Raw genomic sequence first — 16,321 nt, forward strand, 5'->3', positions numbered from 1 at the left:
CTGCTCTAGGGAGATGAGTGATCCCTTTGGAATTGGTTTTTGGAACAGCAAACTAATGAATCACTAACAGCTCTAAAGTAGACAGAATGTATTGCAACACAGCATGGAGTGCTGCAGAGCCGAAGGAAATCTGTTTACAGTGCTTCAGCAGACACTTGAAATCAAGATGCTCAACAAGGACGAGGTTGTTAAGAGAGAATTGAGGCTCCAAGTGCTGAAGCTCCACGTGAAGTTATCCCCACCAGGACCAGCAGCCAGTCCTTGGTGCCAGGGGTGGGCCCTGACCCAAGAACAGCAAAGGCAAGGCACAGCTCGAGGGAGGGCATCCACATGGAAACAGGGCAAGGGATGGAGCAAGAAACAGCCCTGCCCTCCTGGGCCTGTTGGTGCCTGCCTTTCAGTGCTAAAAGAGACCAGAAATCACTTCTGTCATTCAGACACACTCAGTGCCAACCTCCCCCCAGCCACAGCTGCCTGGAAACCTTGTCACTATGAGTTATGTGATATTTGCTAATGGTGCTGGGTTGACACCAAACTTTGCATTCAAACCTAAGGTCAGCCTGATGCATATGGTTGGTGGGATGGGAAAAGGCACTGCCCTACAGTTCAGAGTCTTAGTGAAGCAGCAGAGTCTGAACAGAGAAGCTAAAACACAGAAACAATATCAAAATCCACACAGAGTTTGCTGGGCTAGGGGAAAACCAAAGCTCAAAACACACTTCAAACTAAGGAGACGCAAAGCTGCAGCTTTGGGTAAACTCACTGCCCTGCTTTTCCCCAGCCAAAGCTGGGCTGCTGCACAAATATGATACTTTGGCCAAGAGGCCAGAAGTGTAGTCCCAAAAGTATGCAGAAAGGAGAACAACTTTGAAGGGAACAGTTAGAGCTTTGTCAGGACAAATTTCAATTTTAATTCACTAGTGCTGCTTATCCAGTAACTAGTTACATAGCTTACAGCAGAGAATTACTAAATACAACAGAATAACAGTTTATTCCTTCAAATTCTATGGCCCTCCCAGTCCAGGAGCCTTGTTTCAGCCTGAAGCTGGCCAGTAGCACTGAACAAAACCAGTGAGAGCTTTCAGTACAGCTGTTAAGGAAGATGATCAGATAGTTTTATCCATTCACACAAAAATATGGAAAAGGGGCGATTTAAAAGAAAAATTGGTTATTACTTAAGCGGATTCCTCAAGATTTGTTCTTAGTGAAATTCATGTAAACACAGCCACAGGAGGTGACTACCCAATGAAACAAGGAATAAACAAGTGGGATAAAGAAAAAATGTTTCTCTCTGTTGCACAAGACTTGACCAGCATATGACAGGCAGCCAGGTAGTATGAATAAATCAAAGGTGGACTATCATTTATAGCTGAAAAGCTTCAGACCAAAAAAAGCATCCAAATTCCACTGCAGTTACTGGAAAGTAGTTTTAGAAACACCAAGAATAGTTGTAACAATGCCAGATCAGAGCCCTACCCAGCTGCTGCAGTCTTCCCTCCCTTCCCCAAAGAGGTTCAGCATGAGAGTTTAACCTGGTCACCTCATTTAAAACCTCCTCCTACCCCAGAATCTGGCACACAATTCCTGTACATCTCTGGGAGAGATGGACGGCATGTACCTCCTCTGCTTGTAAAGGAAAAGAATGTACTCACAAATCAATCACAGTTTTACGAGGAAAAGAAAGGAGGATCTTCAGTTCCCATCATGTTTGGAGCGTTATTCAGAACTGCACATCCTCCTCAGGAGCAGTGATGCCGTGGGGAGTGGCAGTGCCACAGGGCTGATGTGCCTCAACCACACTTCTGTTTCCATCCCCTGTCCTTCCAGGAGGGATCCAGGGAGACTGAGCTCTGCAGCCCTGACTGAACAGGGTCCTGTCCCCACAGAGCTCCCACGGAGTTTCTCCCTTGTTAAAGCAGCTCACAGCAGTGATGGGAGGTGGCTGCATCCAAGCCATGGCTGCAGCTGCCTGAGGATTCTGGCAGGAACTCCCCACAGGCGCCTGAGCCTTAGTTCTGTGTCACTGCAACTGATTCAAAGCGACACTTCCAGGGAAACTTTACACTTGGAATACAGACACCTGCCTACCAGGCAAACCAGTCGAGACCAGAGTGCCAATTATACAAGCATAACATGCCAAACAGTGAAGATTTTTGGATGCAGCAGACATCAGGCCAATCCCTGCCCTGAGGAAATCCAAGTTGACCTGTACAGCAATACCAGGCTGAATCCCACACAGTGGAACAGGGAGAACAGCAGCGGAGCTCAGGCCTGGAGGCCTCTGTGCTGCCCAGGCTCCCAAGGCAGAAATCAGAATGCTGGTCAGCTTGCAGTCATTACACGTGTACAAGGGAAAACTGCAAAGTAACTATTTTTTTCTATTTTTGTTTTCTATTCGATGTTTTGAAAGGTCAAATGTATTTGCACTCTGCTGTGTTGCCTTTATCAGTGCTTAAACTCGAGCACTGCCAGATGAATCACGAGTGGTACAAAGGCCCCAGAAGTACAATGTCAGGAGCAAATCCATTGTACATGAATTGTCAGTTGTCAGGGGAGGATTGTTTCTGTTTGAAGCACGGAAGGACCTGCAGAAAACCAACAGCTAGTTTGCAAATGTGCCCGAAGCCAGGTTCTCTTCCTTTTAATCTCTTGCTCTTTAGCTGGCCTCCAAGAGTTGTCAGAAAAATAAGAGAGAAGGGATAAATCTGTGAAATTATTTATTAGCAAATGTGGTAGGAAAGTCACATCATATCTGACAAAATTTTGGAGCATTTCTCTTTCCTAACAGTTGCCCCTTTTAAGCAAGACATGACCCAGATATTCCTGGTAACTGCCTTGTTTCATATTTATTGCTAGAAAGCCACAACAGAGTTGCACTTCCCCTCTGAGGTTCTCTGACCCTTTCCATTTTCTTTGGGACATTCTCATTTCCATCAGCAGGCAGCTAAAATCCTGCTGGTGTCACACAGGGTGAAGTCACCTTTGTCATACACACAAACCAGCTTCAGACAGTTAAATGCAAACAGCCCAAAAGAAGCTGCCAAGTGCAGCCCTGCAATGAAGGCTACTTGGGCCTCACAATTTTACTTATACTCAGTTGTCTTCTGTTCTCTCCACTCCCATTCCTTCCCCTTCCAATTAGTCAATTAGAGGAAGGCATGTCCTAAGTTTATTTCATCTGTGTGATAACAAGTTTCCCAAAGAATCAGTAGATTGGATTTAATTAATACAACGACGTCAAAGCAGATAAATGTTGTCCATCAAGGCATAGAACAAATGATAATAAAGCCCCACCAAAATATAAAATGTAAAAGGGAGGAGAGTTCTGTGGCAGCTAATGAATGCTGGAAATGGATAAAGAGTTTTACAAGGGATTAAATTTCCTGCCTCTCATAAACCAGCACGCTGATATACACAAATGTGCATAAAACAGTATCACCATTTCCTGGTGCCAGCAACTTCAGATCTAGATATGAGCAAGAGCTCGGGATGTGAGTGTCAGCCTAAGCTCTCAGGGAAGATTTGTAAATGAAGATGTGGAAATCAGGCAACAGCAGGCTGTGCTCCATTCCTTTACACATCTGTTGACTGCATCACAAATATAAAAGGCTGCTTTCCAAATCCTAGCAGCTGCAAAAAAAGTGACAGAACATTGAATACCATTTTGTCTTTCTTTTTCCCTTGGTTCTGCTTTCCCTGCCATTTTTATGCTTTAAGGTTTGCTCTTCTCTCTTGTATTCTTCAGTCAACCAGTGAAAAAGAGAAGAAATTCAGCAGCTAACTCAGCATGATTATTAACAAATTACTACCCCAGCACTTCTGACTCCAGGAGATCACCAACCTAACACCATTACTGGGGACAATAAATTAAATTCTCTTTTCCACATGTGCAGAAAGAACTAGACTGCTCTAAGGGACGGAGGGAAAAAGAAATAAGATGATATGAACATACCAAGAAAAGCACAAGGTGTGTCTCAGATGCATAAGGACTGACATTACAACATTTACAGTTCCCTATCACATTAGCCAAAAGTTAAAACATAACACTGCACAAACTCTGTGGAATCTTCAGATTACCCAGTGAAAATATGGCCCATGTGAAATGTTAAAGGAAAGCAACTCCTTAAGTGTGTCTGGTTCTCTTCACAGTGCAAGAAAACTTCTGTTCTCTTCTCTTCTATCACCAAAAGAAAACCCTCTATAAGCATCAAGAGCAGGGGTGGACTTTCCAGCAGAGCCTGTTGAACCACAGTACTAAAAGTTATTCACAGTAGTAAAAATTATTCTCCCTTTCCCCCAACACTAGGAGTTCTGGAGGAAAGTTTGAGCATAAAAACTAAAGGAACTCAGACTATCTGAATTATTTTAAACAGATGGAGGAGAAAAGAGAAAAAAGTAATTTGAACAAGGAAATTACAGGGATGCTGATGCTTCCAGTCAGCCTGGAGGTAAGGCAGAGAGAACCATTCATGCTGTGCATGATGGCTTTTTATTCCTACATATCCCAGCTAGACTCCACAAACACACAGCATGCAGAAATCAGAAGTCAAGAACAAGTTGGAGAAACAATTCTGTTCAGGTTCAACAAGAGTTATTGCAGACAGGCAAGTCGGTTTGTTTTACACAAACTCCTTCACCCGCCCCATAATCCATGTTTAGCTCCCATGCACAGCAAGAAGCAGGTTCTGTGCTTGTGTGCCTTTGACTCCTGAAGGAGGAAAAAGCTTTGAAAATTCTATTACTGGGAAGCAAGTGCAAGACTGAATCCGCATTTCAGAGAGACAAACACACAGGAAGAAGCAGCTGTTCCACAAAATCAGACTTTGGCTTTCAACAAAGTCCGTACAAATCCACAGAGCCTCATGTTTTGGGCATGTACCAAATGATGCATCCACGTGTCCTAGTCCCTCCAGGAATTCAAACATTTGAACACTCCTTCACAGTGACCCTTTAGGTCAGCAATATTCCACTTCCAGGAGCTAAATATTCCACTTCCAGGGGGGAACAGCCATGACCAGCAACTCACCTCCTGCCAGAGCAGCCCAAGATTTTGGCAGCTCTGCCTCCTCCAAACTGAGAAAAGGAAGGCAGACAGGAACCTCTGTCAGTGAGCAGATGGTGGGAGAAATATTCTGCCACAGACTGTGTCTCCTGTTGCAGGGGAAAGATGCAGAACCTCTGCCTTACCCAAGTAGAATTGGTTGTGCATTATCTGTCCCCATTTTCTACCCCAAACTCCTGTGGCCTGAAATGCCTTGAGTGTAAAAAAAACTGCCAGCCTCATCCTCCTCCTCTGCTCCACCTGATCATTGTGCCAGCAGCCAGCACAAACACCAGCTGTGAGCAAGCACTCTCGGTTTCCTTATGCTTAAAGAACTCTGTGCAGTTATGGTTGTATTTTATCTTACTAGTTTCCTCTCTGTGCAAGTAACTACTGTACAGAGATAGGCAGTTCCTTGGCCAATCATAACTAATTATATTCTTGAAAGTTGAGCTGCATTATTAAAACACTGCTGAAAACATCACCTTCTGATTGGCCTAAGGACTAAGTTTATTCTGGGCTCCCTCCAATCAGAATTAATCTTTCTGGAGTACAATGAAGTGTCACCATTGAATCAACACCAGCAGCCCAAGTGACAGCAGCTGACATCATTACTCACCTAAGATAACAGACCTCAAGTCATTGGAACAGGCAGATGTTGGAGGCTGTCTCCCATTTCAGAATAATGTCCCTGTCGTAACTGAGCAGTTATTTTAGGGAAGCAAGGATAAATTCATTACCATTGGGAGGGTGCTCAGATATCACAGCAATAGAAGCCGTGTAAGCATCCCAGTCCGTGCACATGGCACTGACACCAACCATCCCTCACCCAGATAACAAAAGGAGGGGCAAGGCAATCAATCCACATCCACTGGAGGTTTGCTCCTGTGTTGGTGTGAGCAGCAGTGCTTTGCTACTGCAAACACACAAAACTGAAGTTGAGAGATGTGCACGACCGGAAGTAATTTCCACAAGAGACAAAATTTCACGATTTATCCCCAGCATCCTTATCTTACTTCCTGGTAACACATGGTATGTGAACTTATCAGCTGCTCTTTTTCCAGACTACAATAATCAATGCCCTCACCACACAAAGTATCACATTTCTGCATTGATAACTAAACTGCAGAGATCAACAATTAGGGAAAACTATTGGTGACATTTAAGACTCGAGATTGCATTCTTGTTTATTGTTTTTAAATGGGACATTCTAGTATAAAAACATCAGAAGAAAACAATTATTTCAAAACTAGATATCAGAGGCTTACCCCTTCCCAAAAAGCAGGGAATGTGGGTGCAAGAAGCTGTGCTTCCCATTATTCCAGGCTTTCCTGATCATCCATCCCTACAGCTTTGTTCCACCAAATAATGTCTCTTGCAATGATATTGCCACATTCCACACAGAATTAGCTCCAGAAGCCCAAGTGCAAGACAGAGAATGGATTGAGTGTTCAAAGCCAGGCTGGAGAGGACTTGGACCAACCTGTTCTAGAGGAAGGTGTCCCTGCTCAAGGCAGAAAGGTTGGAATGAGATGATCTTTAAGGTCCGTTCCAACTCAAACCATTTTATGATCCATTATTAAGGAAAGATGATCAAATATGCCCCTGACTAGTTTAGTGTTCAGGTCAGAGCTGTATATCAGTAAAGTGACAGGAATATTGATATCCATAAATCAAGATTTATGGAGTTCAGAGTCCAGTTAGTTTAATCTGGTCATGAATGATGGAAACAAACCTTTTAGGAAACAATAAATTCACTTTGCCTGGCACAAAATACAACCTTCAGGTAGCAAGTGAATACACATGCCCAGAAATCAAAATAGATTTTTATGTATTGTTCTATTTTGATATCATTCTCATTTATCTTTACCCACAGGTATTTCATTTTGCCTTTCACCTGGATAATACCCAGGACTTCCTGGCACTGGCAAGACCAGTTACCTTGGCAGAAGGTCAAGCTGAACACCTTTTAATTTGGCTGGTTATTTAACTGTACAGATCAACTCAAACCCACAGCTGAGATATCCATTCTTGCTGCAGAGAGCAGTTGGAGTTGCTCAGCTTCCTCTGACAGAGCTCTGAAACAATGGGTTTAATGGGGAAGGAAATGCCCATCCAATTCTAATTCCTAATTCCATCTCCTTTCACTCAGGGTGCAAAGTACCAGATGCTCTGGATTTCTGCTTTGTCAACTCCAGAGCAGTGCTATGTTCAGTTCTCACATTTTTTTATAGCTGTTTGTTGTCTGATAAAACGTGGCTCCTCAGGGACAGCACAGGGCTGTCTCCAGAGAAGTGTACAAATACACCTTATTTGGCAGCAGAAGAACTCAAAACAAGAAAGTTTGTCTATGGGAAAATGCAAGATCCTGGGGACACCATTTCTGGGGTTTTCTCTGCTCCCAAGTAGTTACCAACTGCTGAAAACGAAATTAGACACAAGAACACTGTAACAAGCTAAGGAAGGGGAAGCTTTACATGGTACTCCTCTGCCTCTTTCCTTATATGCTGTCCCTACAAGCTCTGGGTCATACTCCTATTTCAGACAGCTGAGATCTCTCCTTTTATACAGCGACCTCATGGACAACTGCCAGCTTTTGTTTTACACTCATGGGTTCAAAATCCCCTGCATTTGACTTCAGGACTCTTTACTGACAACTTGCACAGAAGCCCAATTCCAAGTTATGCCAAGAAGATGAAAAGAAAGAGATTGAGTGCCTATAAAATAGATGAGGCAATTATCAGCACGGTGTGTGCTTTGTAACATGTTTGGGGTTGGTTTTTTTTTTTTTGCTCCATAGAAGTTTGAACAAAACTCAGTGTGTCAACACTTTTATGGATTGATTGGAATATAAGCAGTTATCCATGCTCTTCCTACGTGTGCCACAGCTGTGCTCCTGCCCGTGTGGCAGCCAGCCACGGGCACAGGGAATCAGGACTCCCTCACTGTGTGTGCAGCCAAGTTTGCCACCCTTGGAGCAGGAAAGGAGCTCTCACACACAGCCCAGGGAAAGGCAGAGGGGTAACAAACAGCAGCCTTCAGCACACAAGGAGTAACAGCTGAGGTAACCTGAGCTTACAGGTACACACACTGACAAAGTGAGCGTCTCCTATCCTAAATCCCAGTTGTATGGATAAATATTTCTTTGTGTAGAGCCACAGTGCTGTGACATCTTAATGATCTAGAGCCTGAGGTCTGCAGGTTTTGATTCCTTGCTACACAAGTTCCACAAGGTCCATCTGCCATGATTACTCAAAATCCTAAAACATCTGCAAACTTTTAGAAACCCACTTGCTGTCTGTGCTGTTAACACAGCCTTCATACACACAAGAATTATTTGCTCTTCATTACATATCAGGCTGCAAAGTCCTTGGGAATTAAATATTAACTTTTAGAAACATATACATTGCCATTATTAATAAAGAATTAAGCATTCCTTCAGAGTGAGAATGAAATAATTTAGACTGAAATAGATAGCTGTTATTAGGAGTTTGTCAGGGTTTTTTATTTATTTAAATGATAGTTTTGGGAGTAGAACCTTTATCAAATGGAGCCTAAGGAATCCTAGGTAATAAGATCTTATTAATTTCAGGGAGCCGTGTATGGGTGCTCAATTTTGAGACATTTCAAAAGCTTGAAGGTGGGTGTTCAGTTCCCTAAGAACAAGGGTCATAAAGATACCAAATTAGACATCCATACATGGACATTCATAGATATCAGAAGTTATTTAAACACCTTAATCAGCTTTTCCAAATGGTTAGAGATACTGAAAAATGCTGTGTGCTGAAAAGATTCACCCCACCCTTAATACCTCATATTTATTTTAGTCTGCTCATAGAACTGTTTTAACCAGCTCCATTGAACCAGATCTTAAAATCCTTCTCTTTCTCCTCTAGCCAAAAAAATTAATGGTGCAAAACAGTAGAATATTGGATAAGATAGGAGCAGAATGAGTTCCCTTCATTTGAAACAGTAAGGCTTTCAAAGAATTTGATTCTTCCATTTGACAGAGAATACAGTCCACATCACACGCACAAAAAAATTTAAAAAGCAGTAGTAGGCAAGTTTCCAAGTCCTCTGAAGATTGAAACAAGTGGCTAATAAGGCAAGGCTTATTTTTCTCTCCTCTTTGGCATTTAATATCCTCCTGATTTGTGTACACTAACATTGTGTTAGCTGCAGGACATGAGAAGTGACAGAAGAACACAGCCTCCCATCTGGGCTGGTCCCATCCATCTGGTGATTAGGGCAGGGCACAGTGCAACCATATGGCCATGATCAAGGACCCACTAATATCATCCAGAGTTAACTGGGAAATGCAATAGCCCACTTAGTCTCCTAAGGATGATAAATGCCTCTCATTCTGTTTCTCCTCCCCGATGGACATTGTAGATTTGTCTTTTTGCCTGCACAGATGAACCTCTAGTTAGAATCACAGAATATGTGGAATTGGAAGGGACCCACAAGGATCATTGTGTCCAGCTCCTGGCCCTGCACAGGACCATCCTCCAGAGTCACTCCACGTGCTCCAGAGCATTGTACAAACTCTTCTTGAGCTCTCTCAGGCTCACTGGTGCAACCACTGCCCTGGGGAGCTCATTTCACCCTCTGGGTAAAAAGCCCTTCCTAGTATAAACCTAAACCTCCCATGACACAATTTCTGGCCGTTCCCTGGGGTCCTGTCACTGGTCACACAGAGCAGACAGCAGTGTCTGCTCCTCCTCTTCTCCTCACGAGGAAGTTGTGACTGCAATGAGGTCTCCCCTCAGTCTCCCTTTCTCCAGGCTGAAGAAACCAAGTGCCCTCAGACACTCCTCACACCATTTCCTCTCAAGGCCCTTCACCATCTTCGGTGCCCTGCTTTGGACACTCTAATATCTTTGTTACATTGTGGTGGCCAAAACTGCCCTCAGCACTCGAGATCACCCTAGCAGAGAGCAGAGCAGGACAATCCCCTCTCTTTCCCAGCTGGGAAAGCTGAGCCTGATGTCCCCAAGGACACAAGGGCTGCAATACACACCAGCGATACACATCAAAACAGCGACTTTTACACCTGTAACTCTCCATGAAACAACAAAAAACTGCTAACCTGACCTTTGTACTCAAAGTCCTAAATGAAGACTCATCCTCCAGAAAGATTTATGCTGTCTTAGGAACTCTGAAACCTGAGGCCAAAATCCTGCACGCTAGTGCAACCCAGCAGCTGAAGATTAGAGATGCAACTCCAGCAGTGATGCAGGAAGAGTGGAACACTGAAAGCTTTGTTATCTGGGTTGCTTTTACATATTAATAGAATGGGAAGAGCCTGCTTATCTTGCAGCAAACAGGAAGAAAAGGAAGGCAGAACTTCACAACTCCTTGAAGGGGCACCACTCTTGCCATCTGCGTGGTTCTCAAAGTCCCTGTTGCACTAATCTATTGACACAGCTTTTAGGAATATTAATTTCTTAGACATCAAGTCACTAAAAGCCAAGTCAATAACTCCCAGTGGATCACAGCACAAATATTACAGTTGTAAGAAAACCTTTTTGAGGTTTTGATCCTCAGAAACAGAAAGCAGGTCCAAACAGTCCATCAATCTAAGCTACATCTTAGATTGAAGGATTGAGTCTCAGGGGGTACACAAAGTGGGGTTTAATTGCCATTACTGCAGAAGCATTTTCATGTTTTCACTTGGCTGCTATAACAAACCCCCTCTGCTTATAGCAGTAAGGACTGTGGTCAGGTCCTGGGTAAGGATATTTTTAGAGGTTAGAGCTGTAGCCAAAAGCCATCTTAATTCACTAGCACCAACCTTTCCTCCAAGGTAATATTTGAGAAATAGGACAGACAGCTGCTGGAATGGCTCTGTGTTTTGGGAGACACCATCTTGTGAATGAGATATGCAACTGGAAGATGGTTTTTGACTGCATAGCCAAAACTGATGGCCTGAAACTGTGGGGAGCAAGTGTCAGCCTGCTCACAAAGTGCTCATCAGTACAAATAATTATACAGAGTAATTGACAACTGAATTTTTCTAACATTTTAAAGCATTTTTACAACTCTGATATAGCACAAGAACCACAGGACTTCTCTAGAACTCTCAAATAATACGACCTACAGCAACATGATAGAACAGGGAGCTACTTTGGCCAGAATTTGAGCATAATCTGCAATCTTATATCAACACACTTATGTGAGGAAGACTTGTCTTTTTTCCTGAAGCTGTTAAATTTCTTTTGCTTTCAATACCTGGGTGCTGCCTTTCAAGCTGTGCATGGAGCCCTCTTCTGGAGAAATCTGAACAAATAAAAGCTTAAGAATGCAGCAGTGTGGGCTCTGCACTAGAGGAAAGAGTTTGAGGACTAGCTTTCTCTATTAACTCTAATGACAAGCTTGTAAAATCTACACATTTTTCCAATTTCTTTAGTTGCAATCCAGTGAAGCATGATAGTTATTGTTAAAATTATCAAAAATATGGGATTTTTTCTTCACCTTGTAAGCCTTGCTTACAAATTTTGAATCCTCTCTGCATGAAACCCATAACATAGAAAAGGAAGACTGTGAACAACTTTTGTCTTAAAACAAACATTTTGTATATAGGTTTTAGAAAATATCCTTTGGGGAAAGTGTAAAACGTGGAGATTTTTAAATCAATCAGATCAAAGTATGCATTTACTTCTTACTGTACCCTGTATAGTGAACTGCATAATCTACCAGAGTACATTTAGTTTTTATTGTCAGCTTCAGATCAATAAAGCTGTATATTATAGTTATGCTTTGGAGTTTTAAATGTGAGTCTGAATTAAAGGATTACTTGAAACATCTTTCTCAGTTATTCCAGCTAATGCTCAGTTCTCCTCTTGGTGAAAACAGAACAGTTGGTAGTAGTGCAGACTAAATCTTTGCAAATGGAAAAATTAATTTATTTCCCACCTGTTTACCATAGTTTTTGCATACATACTTAATGGGCTGCTTTGATATGAAAAAGTGATTCTTCATCTTCATCCCTTTAATGCCTCAAAAGGCAAATTCTTTGCACTTTAAAAATGCAGTTGAATTAGAGACAGACCAAGAAAACACAAAACCCAAGTTACTAATTTTAGAAATGTTCTTTTCATTAAAAAAAGGAACATTTTACAGTTCATGTTCTTACTGGCATAAAAGAATTTCTTCAAACTTTTTTCTCTACACTGTAAACTTTGCTATCATTACTCTGAAACTAAGTTATCTTCTGCTTCCACAAAAAGATTACTAGATTGCTCCTTCTTAGGAAGAATTCTACGAAACTTGGTCCTTTCTGGTTCCACTAGCATTGCATGATATGAGACATTCTTGCTACTCCTAAGGGAGAAAAAAAGAAAACTTGCAGAAAAAGAACCCCAAATGTGTTACAACCACTACACAAGCAGATGGTTGCATTTGTTTAATATGTTGTTTCTCACATTCTTCTGTTTACTTTTCCTGTCACAAGAAAGCTGTGCATGCGGGGTGTCAAACAGGAAAGCCAAACAGTGTTTCAGTAAATCCCATTTCTTTCCCTAGCACTCCAATTCATACTTTAACCTGCCAATATTCAACAACCAAGACCTGAAATCAGAATTATGTACACTTCCATATGACAGTCTGCTTCATTCCCCAGTTCATTAACTCTTAGACACAATCTACAAAGTAAATTTGGAGATGCATTAGCTCACGTGGTGGAGAGAGACATGCCAAGACAGAGCTGTACATGCTGATACAGAGGGTGGAGTGCAATTTGAGCACTTAAGCACCACAAGCTCAGCCCTGCAGTCCAGCAGAACTCAGCCCAGCCTGGGAAGAAACTCTGAAGTATCACTGAAAGTTATCAATAAAGTGCACAAGTGTCTTCAGAATCAGGTGTCTGCACCTTGTCAGATTTTAGGTAGTCATCAATGTTAAAAAAATGCCAGCTATGTTTAATAGGCCCTAGAAGTCCATCCTCTTGTATCTCATACACATCGCTTTCCTACAAAGGACCACTAAAGAAAACCCAAATTCAAGCTGATTAATTCAGCGGTGAGTTAGAGAAGCTGTAAAAAAAAAAAAAAAAAAAAAAAAAAAAAAAAAAAAAAAAAAAAAAAAAGAAGACTGAAAACAGAGACAAAGCCAAGCAAAGCAGATGGGAGAACTCAAAGCCAAGATGAGAGAGCACTAGTTCAGTACATCCACAGGTTGCCTTTCCACTGCCTGTGCCCTCTGCTCCCTGAGCATCGCCTCCCGCTGCCTGCCCAAGCTGGATCCCAGCCCGGCTGTGACACCTTCTTGTCCCCAGGAGCCCTCTGGGCTTCCCCAGCCCACGGGACAGTGCTCAGCCCTCCCTGAGCAGCACCTTGGCCACTGTCCTGAGCCCGTCCCGGCAGAGGACACCGGACACTGCCGGTCCCCAGAGTGACCCTGCCGGGACCTCTCCATGTGCCACCAGCACACGCTGCTCGGCACCAACCCCACGGCCCCAGGCAGCCGCTCTCACTTGTCCCAGTGCCCGGAGCAGGATTGTCATCCCCAACCCGCCCGAATGCCTTTGTGTTTGCTCACTCCAAACCCCACCGAGGCTCCCGCTGTCCCGCAGCTCCGGCCCTGCATTGACTGACTCCCGACCGCCTGAAACCACCACCTCAATGTCCTAACCTGGCTCCACAGCGTGAGCATCGCCCTGCCGCCTCCTCCCCGCACGCTGCGGAGCTGCTCTCAGCGATAAAGCTCTCCCCACGGTGATCCCTCTCCGGTTTTCCCCTCGGTGCTCCCAGTGATGATCCCTCTCCGTTTTTCCCCTCGGTGCCCTGCTGGGGATCAGCAGACCGAATCACGCCAACACGGCGGGGTCCAGCTCAGCGTCCCGAGCGCTGGTTTGACACTAAACCCCACCAGCCCTGTAAGGGTTAACAAACCCACTCCGATGGCGAGTGCAAAAGGAATGAACTTCCATCCCTGCCCAGCGCCGGGATCTCAGCCCGCAGCCTCTAAACGCAAGTTTACACAGAGCTCGGAAGACAAAAGGAGGGAGAATGCCCTTAAGCTGGCCGACAACAAAGGGTTTCCAAACCTGCTCTGAGCTGCCCAAAAGTGAGCCCTGAACAGCAGCCAGAGGAAAAGAGAGTGACCGGGAGGTGCTGAGAAGTGAGTCCCTGCGCCTTGACAGGCAGCAGCAGCGGGGCTTCAGCAGCTCCGGGGTTTTAAGGCTGGCTGGTTTTGCCTCTGCTTTCTGGCAGAGGGGGATCTATTACATTTAATACGAGAAAGGCTACATGGCAAGTCACTAACGGAGTATTACACATCTATCGGGAGAGTACCGGGAAGGGAGCCTTTTGCAAGGTCTGATTTTATTTTTTCCTCCATATTCCCCCCTCCAATTCTTTCATTTAAAAAAGAAAAAAAAAAAAAGGAATAAATAACGTGAGCTGCCTGTAACAGCCTATAAACCGACTACCCAGCACAAGCCACAGAGGAGAGAGGCAAATCAAAGTTGCAGCATTTGATATGACAGAAAATATTGCCGCTGCAGCTGCAACCGAGACACTTGAAAGATTCCCCCCACCACCCTTCCTGAAGGGAAACAAAAAAATGCTATATATCACACGGCAAATTGGTTGTAATTGTGAATCAGGGGACTATGAGATCCTACATTCCTAGCAACTGGCTTAGAGCAGAGATCCTGCATCTTTAAACAGTAATTCGAGCAATGTATAATTACTCAGAAATCAGAGCTGAATTACAAATACTTTCAAATCCAAACGCACAAAAGCAGACAGATGAAAGAAAGCAAGGAAAAAAACACACATTTCTTACCTGGGACAGCAGAAAAGACAGAGTAAGTTGAGTTTTGTGCTGCATTTTGCCAGACTAGAAGGTACCAGAGGCTTTTTCATTCATGCACTCGGCTGCACTGAGCATATTTTCACTGTGAAACAGCCTTTGAGAAGAGACTCTGCCTTGAGAGCCAGCCAACTTCCCAAATAGATCAGCAGCATCATCACTAAAGCATTGGATAGAGTCTGATGACCAGAACCAATGGCTTTACAAGGATGATTTCTTCACAAAGCATCCCCATTTTGCATCACACATATTGGGCAAGCACCTCTACAAACACGGCACCTTTAGAAAGCATTTTGCTTTGGTGTATTTCTGTGTTTAGTTTCAGTCTAACATTATGCTTTACAAATCTCAATAGTATTTTCCCTTTTAGAGAATGGACTTGCACAGAGAGAAATAAGAGCAACTCTGAACACCACTGCAAAGAGGTCCTCTTTATTAAAATGTTAATAAGGTAAACTTATTTTCAATAATTAAAAAAAAAAATATGACCTCTGCAGTTTTGGTTACTTCCAAGCCTTAGAAGGAGAACACAGTGAAATTTTTCAATGCAGTAGAAACATAGGTTATATTTTATGTTTTCCCCTCAATCTCACAAATCACAATGAAGACAGATCCATTCTAGCCTGCAGAAAAAAATGCATCATAAGGCAATAGATTTTATTAACTGCTCGGGTAATGGCAGAATTTGCTTTTAATTCAACAAACTGGAATCTAGGACAGAGTTTTGAAGGTGCATGTCCTTCAATTAGGAAAAGTTTTCCTGTTTGAAAGAGGAGACCTGGTGTCTCAAGGACCTGCTTTCTCTGGATTGGTTATGTTGCAGCCCAGTAAGCAACCCAGGCAGATGGACCAAAGATTAGGAATGAATTTCCAACTCCACCTCTCTTGCCACTCCCCAGTATCACAGCACTCCAGTCCTTTTCTGAGCTGTCTCCTGGCAGTCACCAGGGTTACTGAGCAGTACCCTTCCCCCATTTTTAGAAGGATCAAAAGTCTCCTCAGCTCTCATCAGTGATGTTTTTTTTTTTTCCCCTCACTTGCTCATCCAGCAGAACCAGCTGCCATCACTTTCTACTCTGCCCCACCACGGGTGGCTGCTGTGCTGGTGGAGATGAGAAGAAATGTGGGGAGGGAAAGGAGGCAGGCAGATACGGAGGGATAAAGGAGCTGCCAACCACTTTGAGCTCCCTAGCATCAGCAGGAGCTTCCAGCTGTGAAAAATGTTGTTTGATGCAACCACTGCTAGTCTACTGCTTGAGCTTACATCTTCCTTTACATACCAACTGGACCAAAACTGAGGGAAAACACTGTCCTTCCTAGTCTAAACCCTCACAGGCAGCAATAACTCTGTTCCAGTACCTCCATTACACGTAAGTTTAAATTAATTCTCAAGTTGGAATAGAATCCAAACAAAACCCAGCAGGAACTACCAGTAGCAATAATAATACTCTATATAACCACAAA

The 16,321-nt window shown here is 43.4% G+C and overlaps 1 protein-coding gene across 2 annotated transcripts in view; it reads right to left on the reverse strand.

The window, feature by feature from the left end:
• The window catches only part of CDH13 (cadherin 13), a 444,776-nt gene extending 429,703 nt beyond the window's left edge, over nucleotides 1-15,073 (reverse strand). Inside the window, exon 1 of one of the 2 annotated variants that reach the window (XM_066327533.1) lies at nucleotides 14,831-15,014. In XM_066327533.1, coding sequence (XP_066183630.1) covers nucleotides 14,831-14,875 — 45 coding nt within the window. In that variant the 5' untranslated portion in view covers nucleotides 14,876-15,014. Of the gene's footprint in view, nucleotides 1-14,830 lie in introns of both variants that reach the window. The other variant, XM_066327532.1, reaches the window with a different exon arrangement.
• Nucleotides 15,074-16,321: the final 1,248 nt, after the last annotated feature.

The sequence above is a fragment of the Sylvia atricapilla genome, chromosome 12 (genome assembly GCF_009819655.1).
Source record: "Sylvia atricapilla isolate bSylAtr1 chromosome 12, bSylAtr1.pri, whole genome shotgun sequence".
NCBI lineage: Eukaryota > Metazoa > Chordata > Aves > Passeriformes > Sylviidae > Sylvia > Sylvia atricapilla.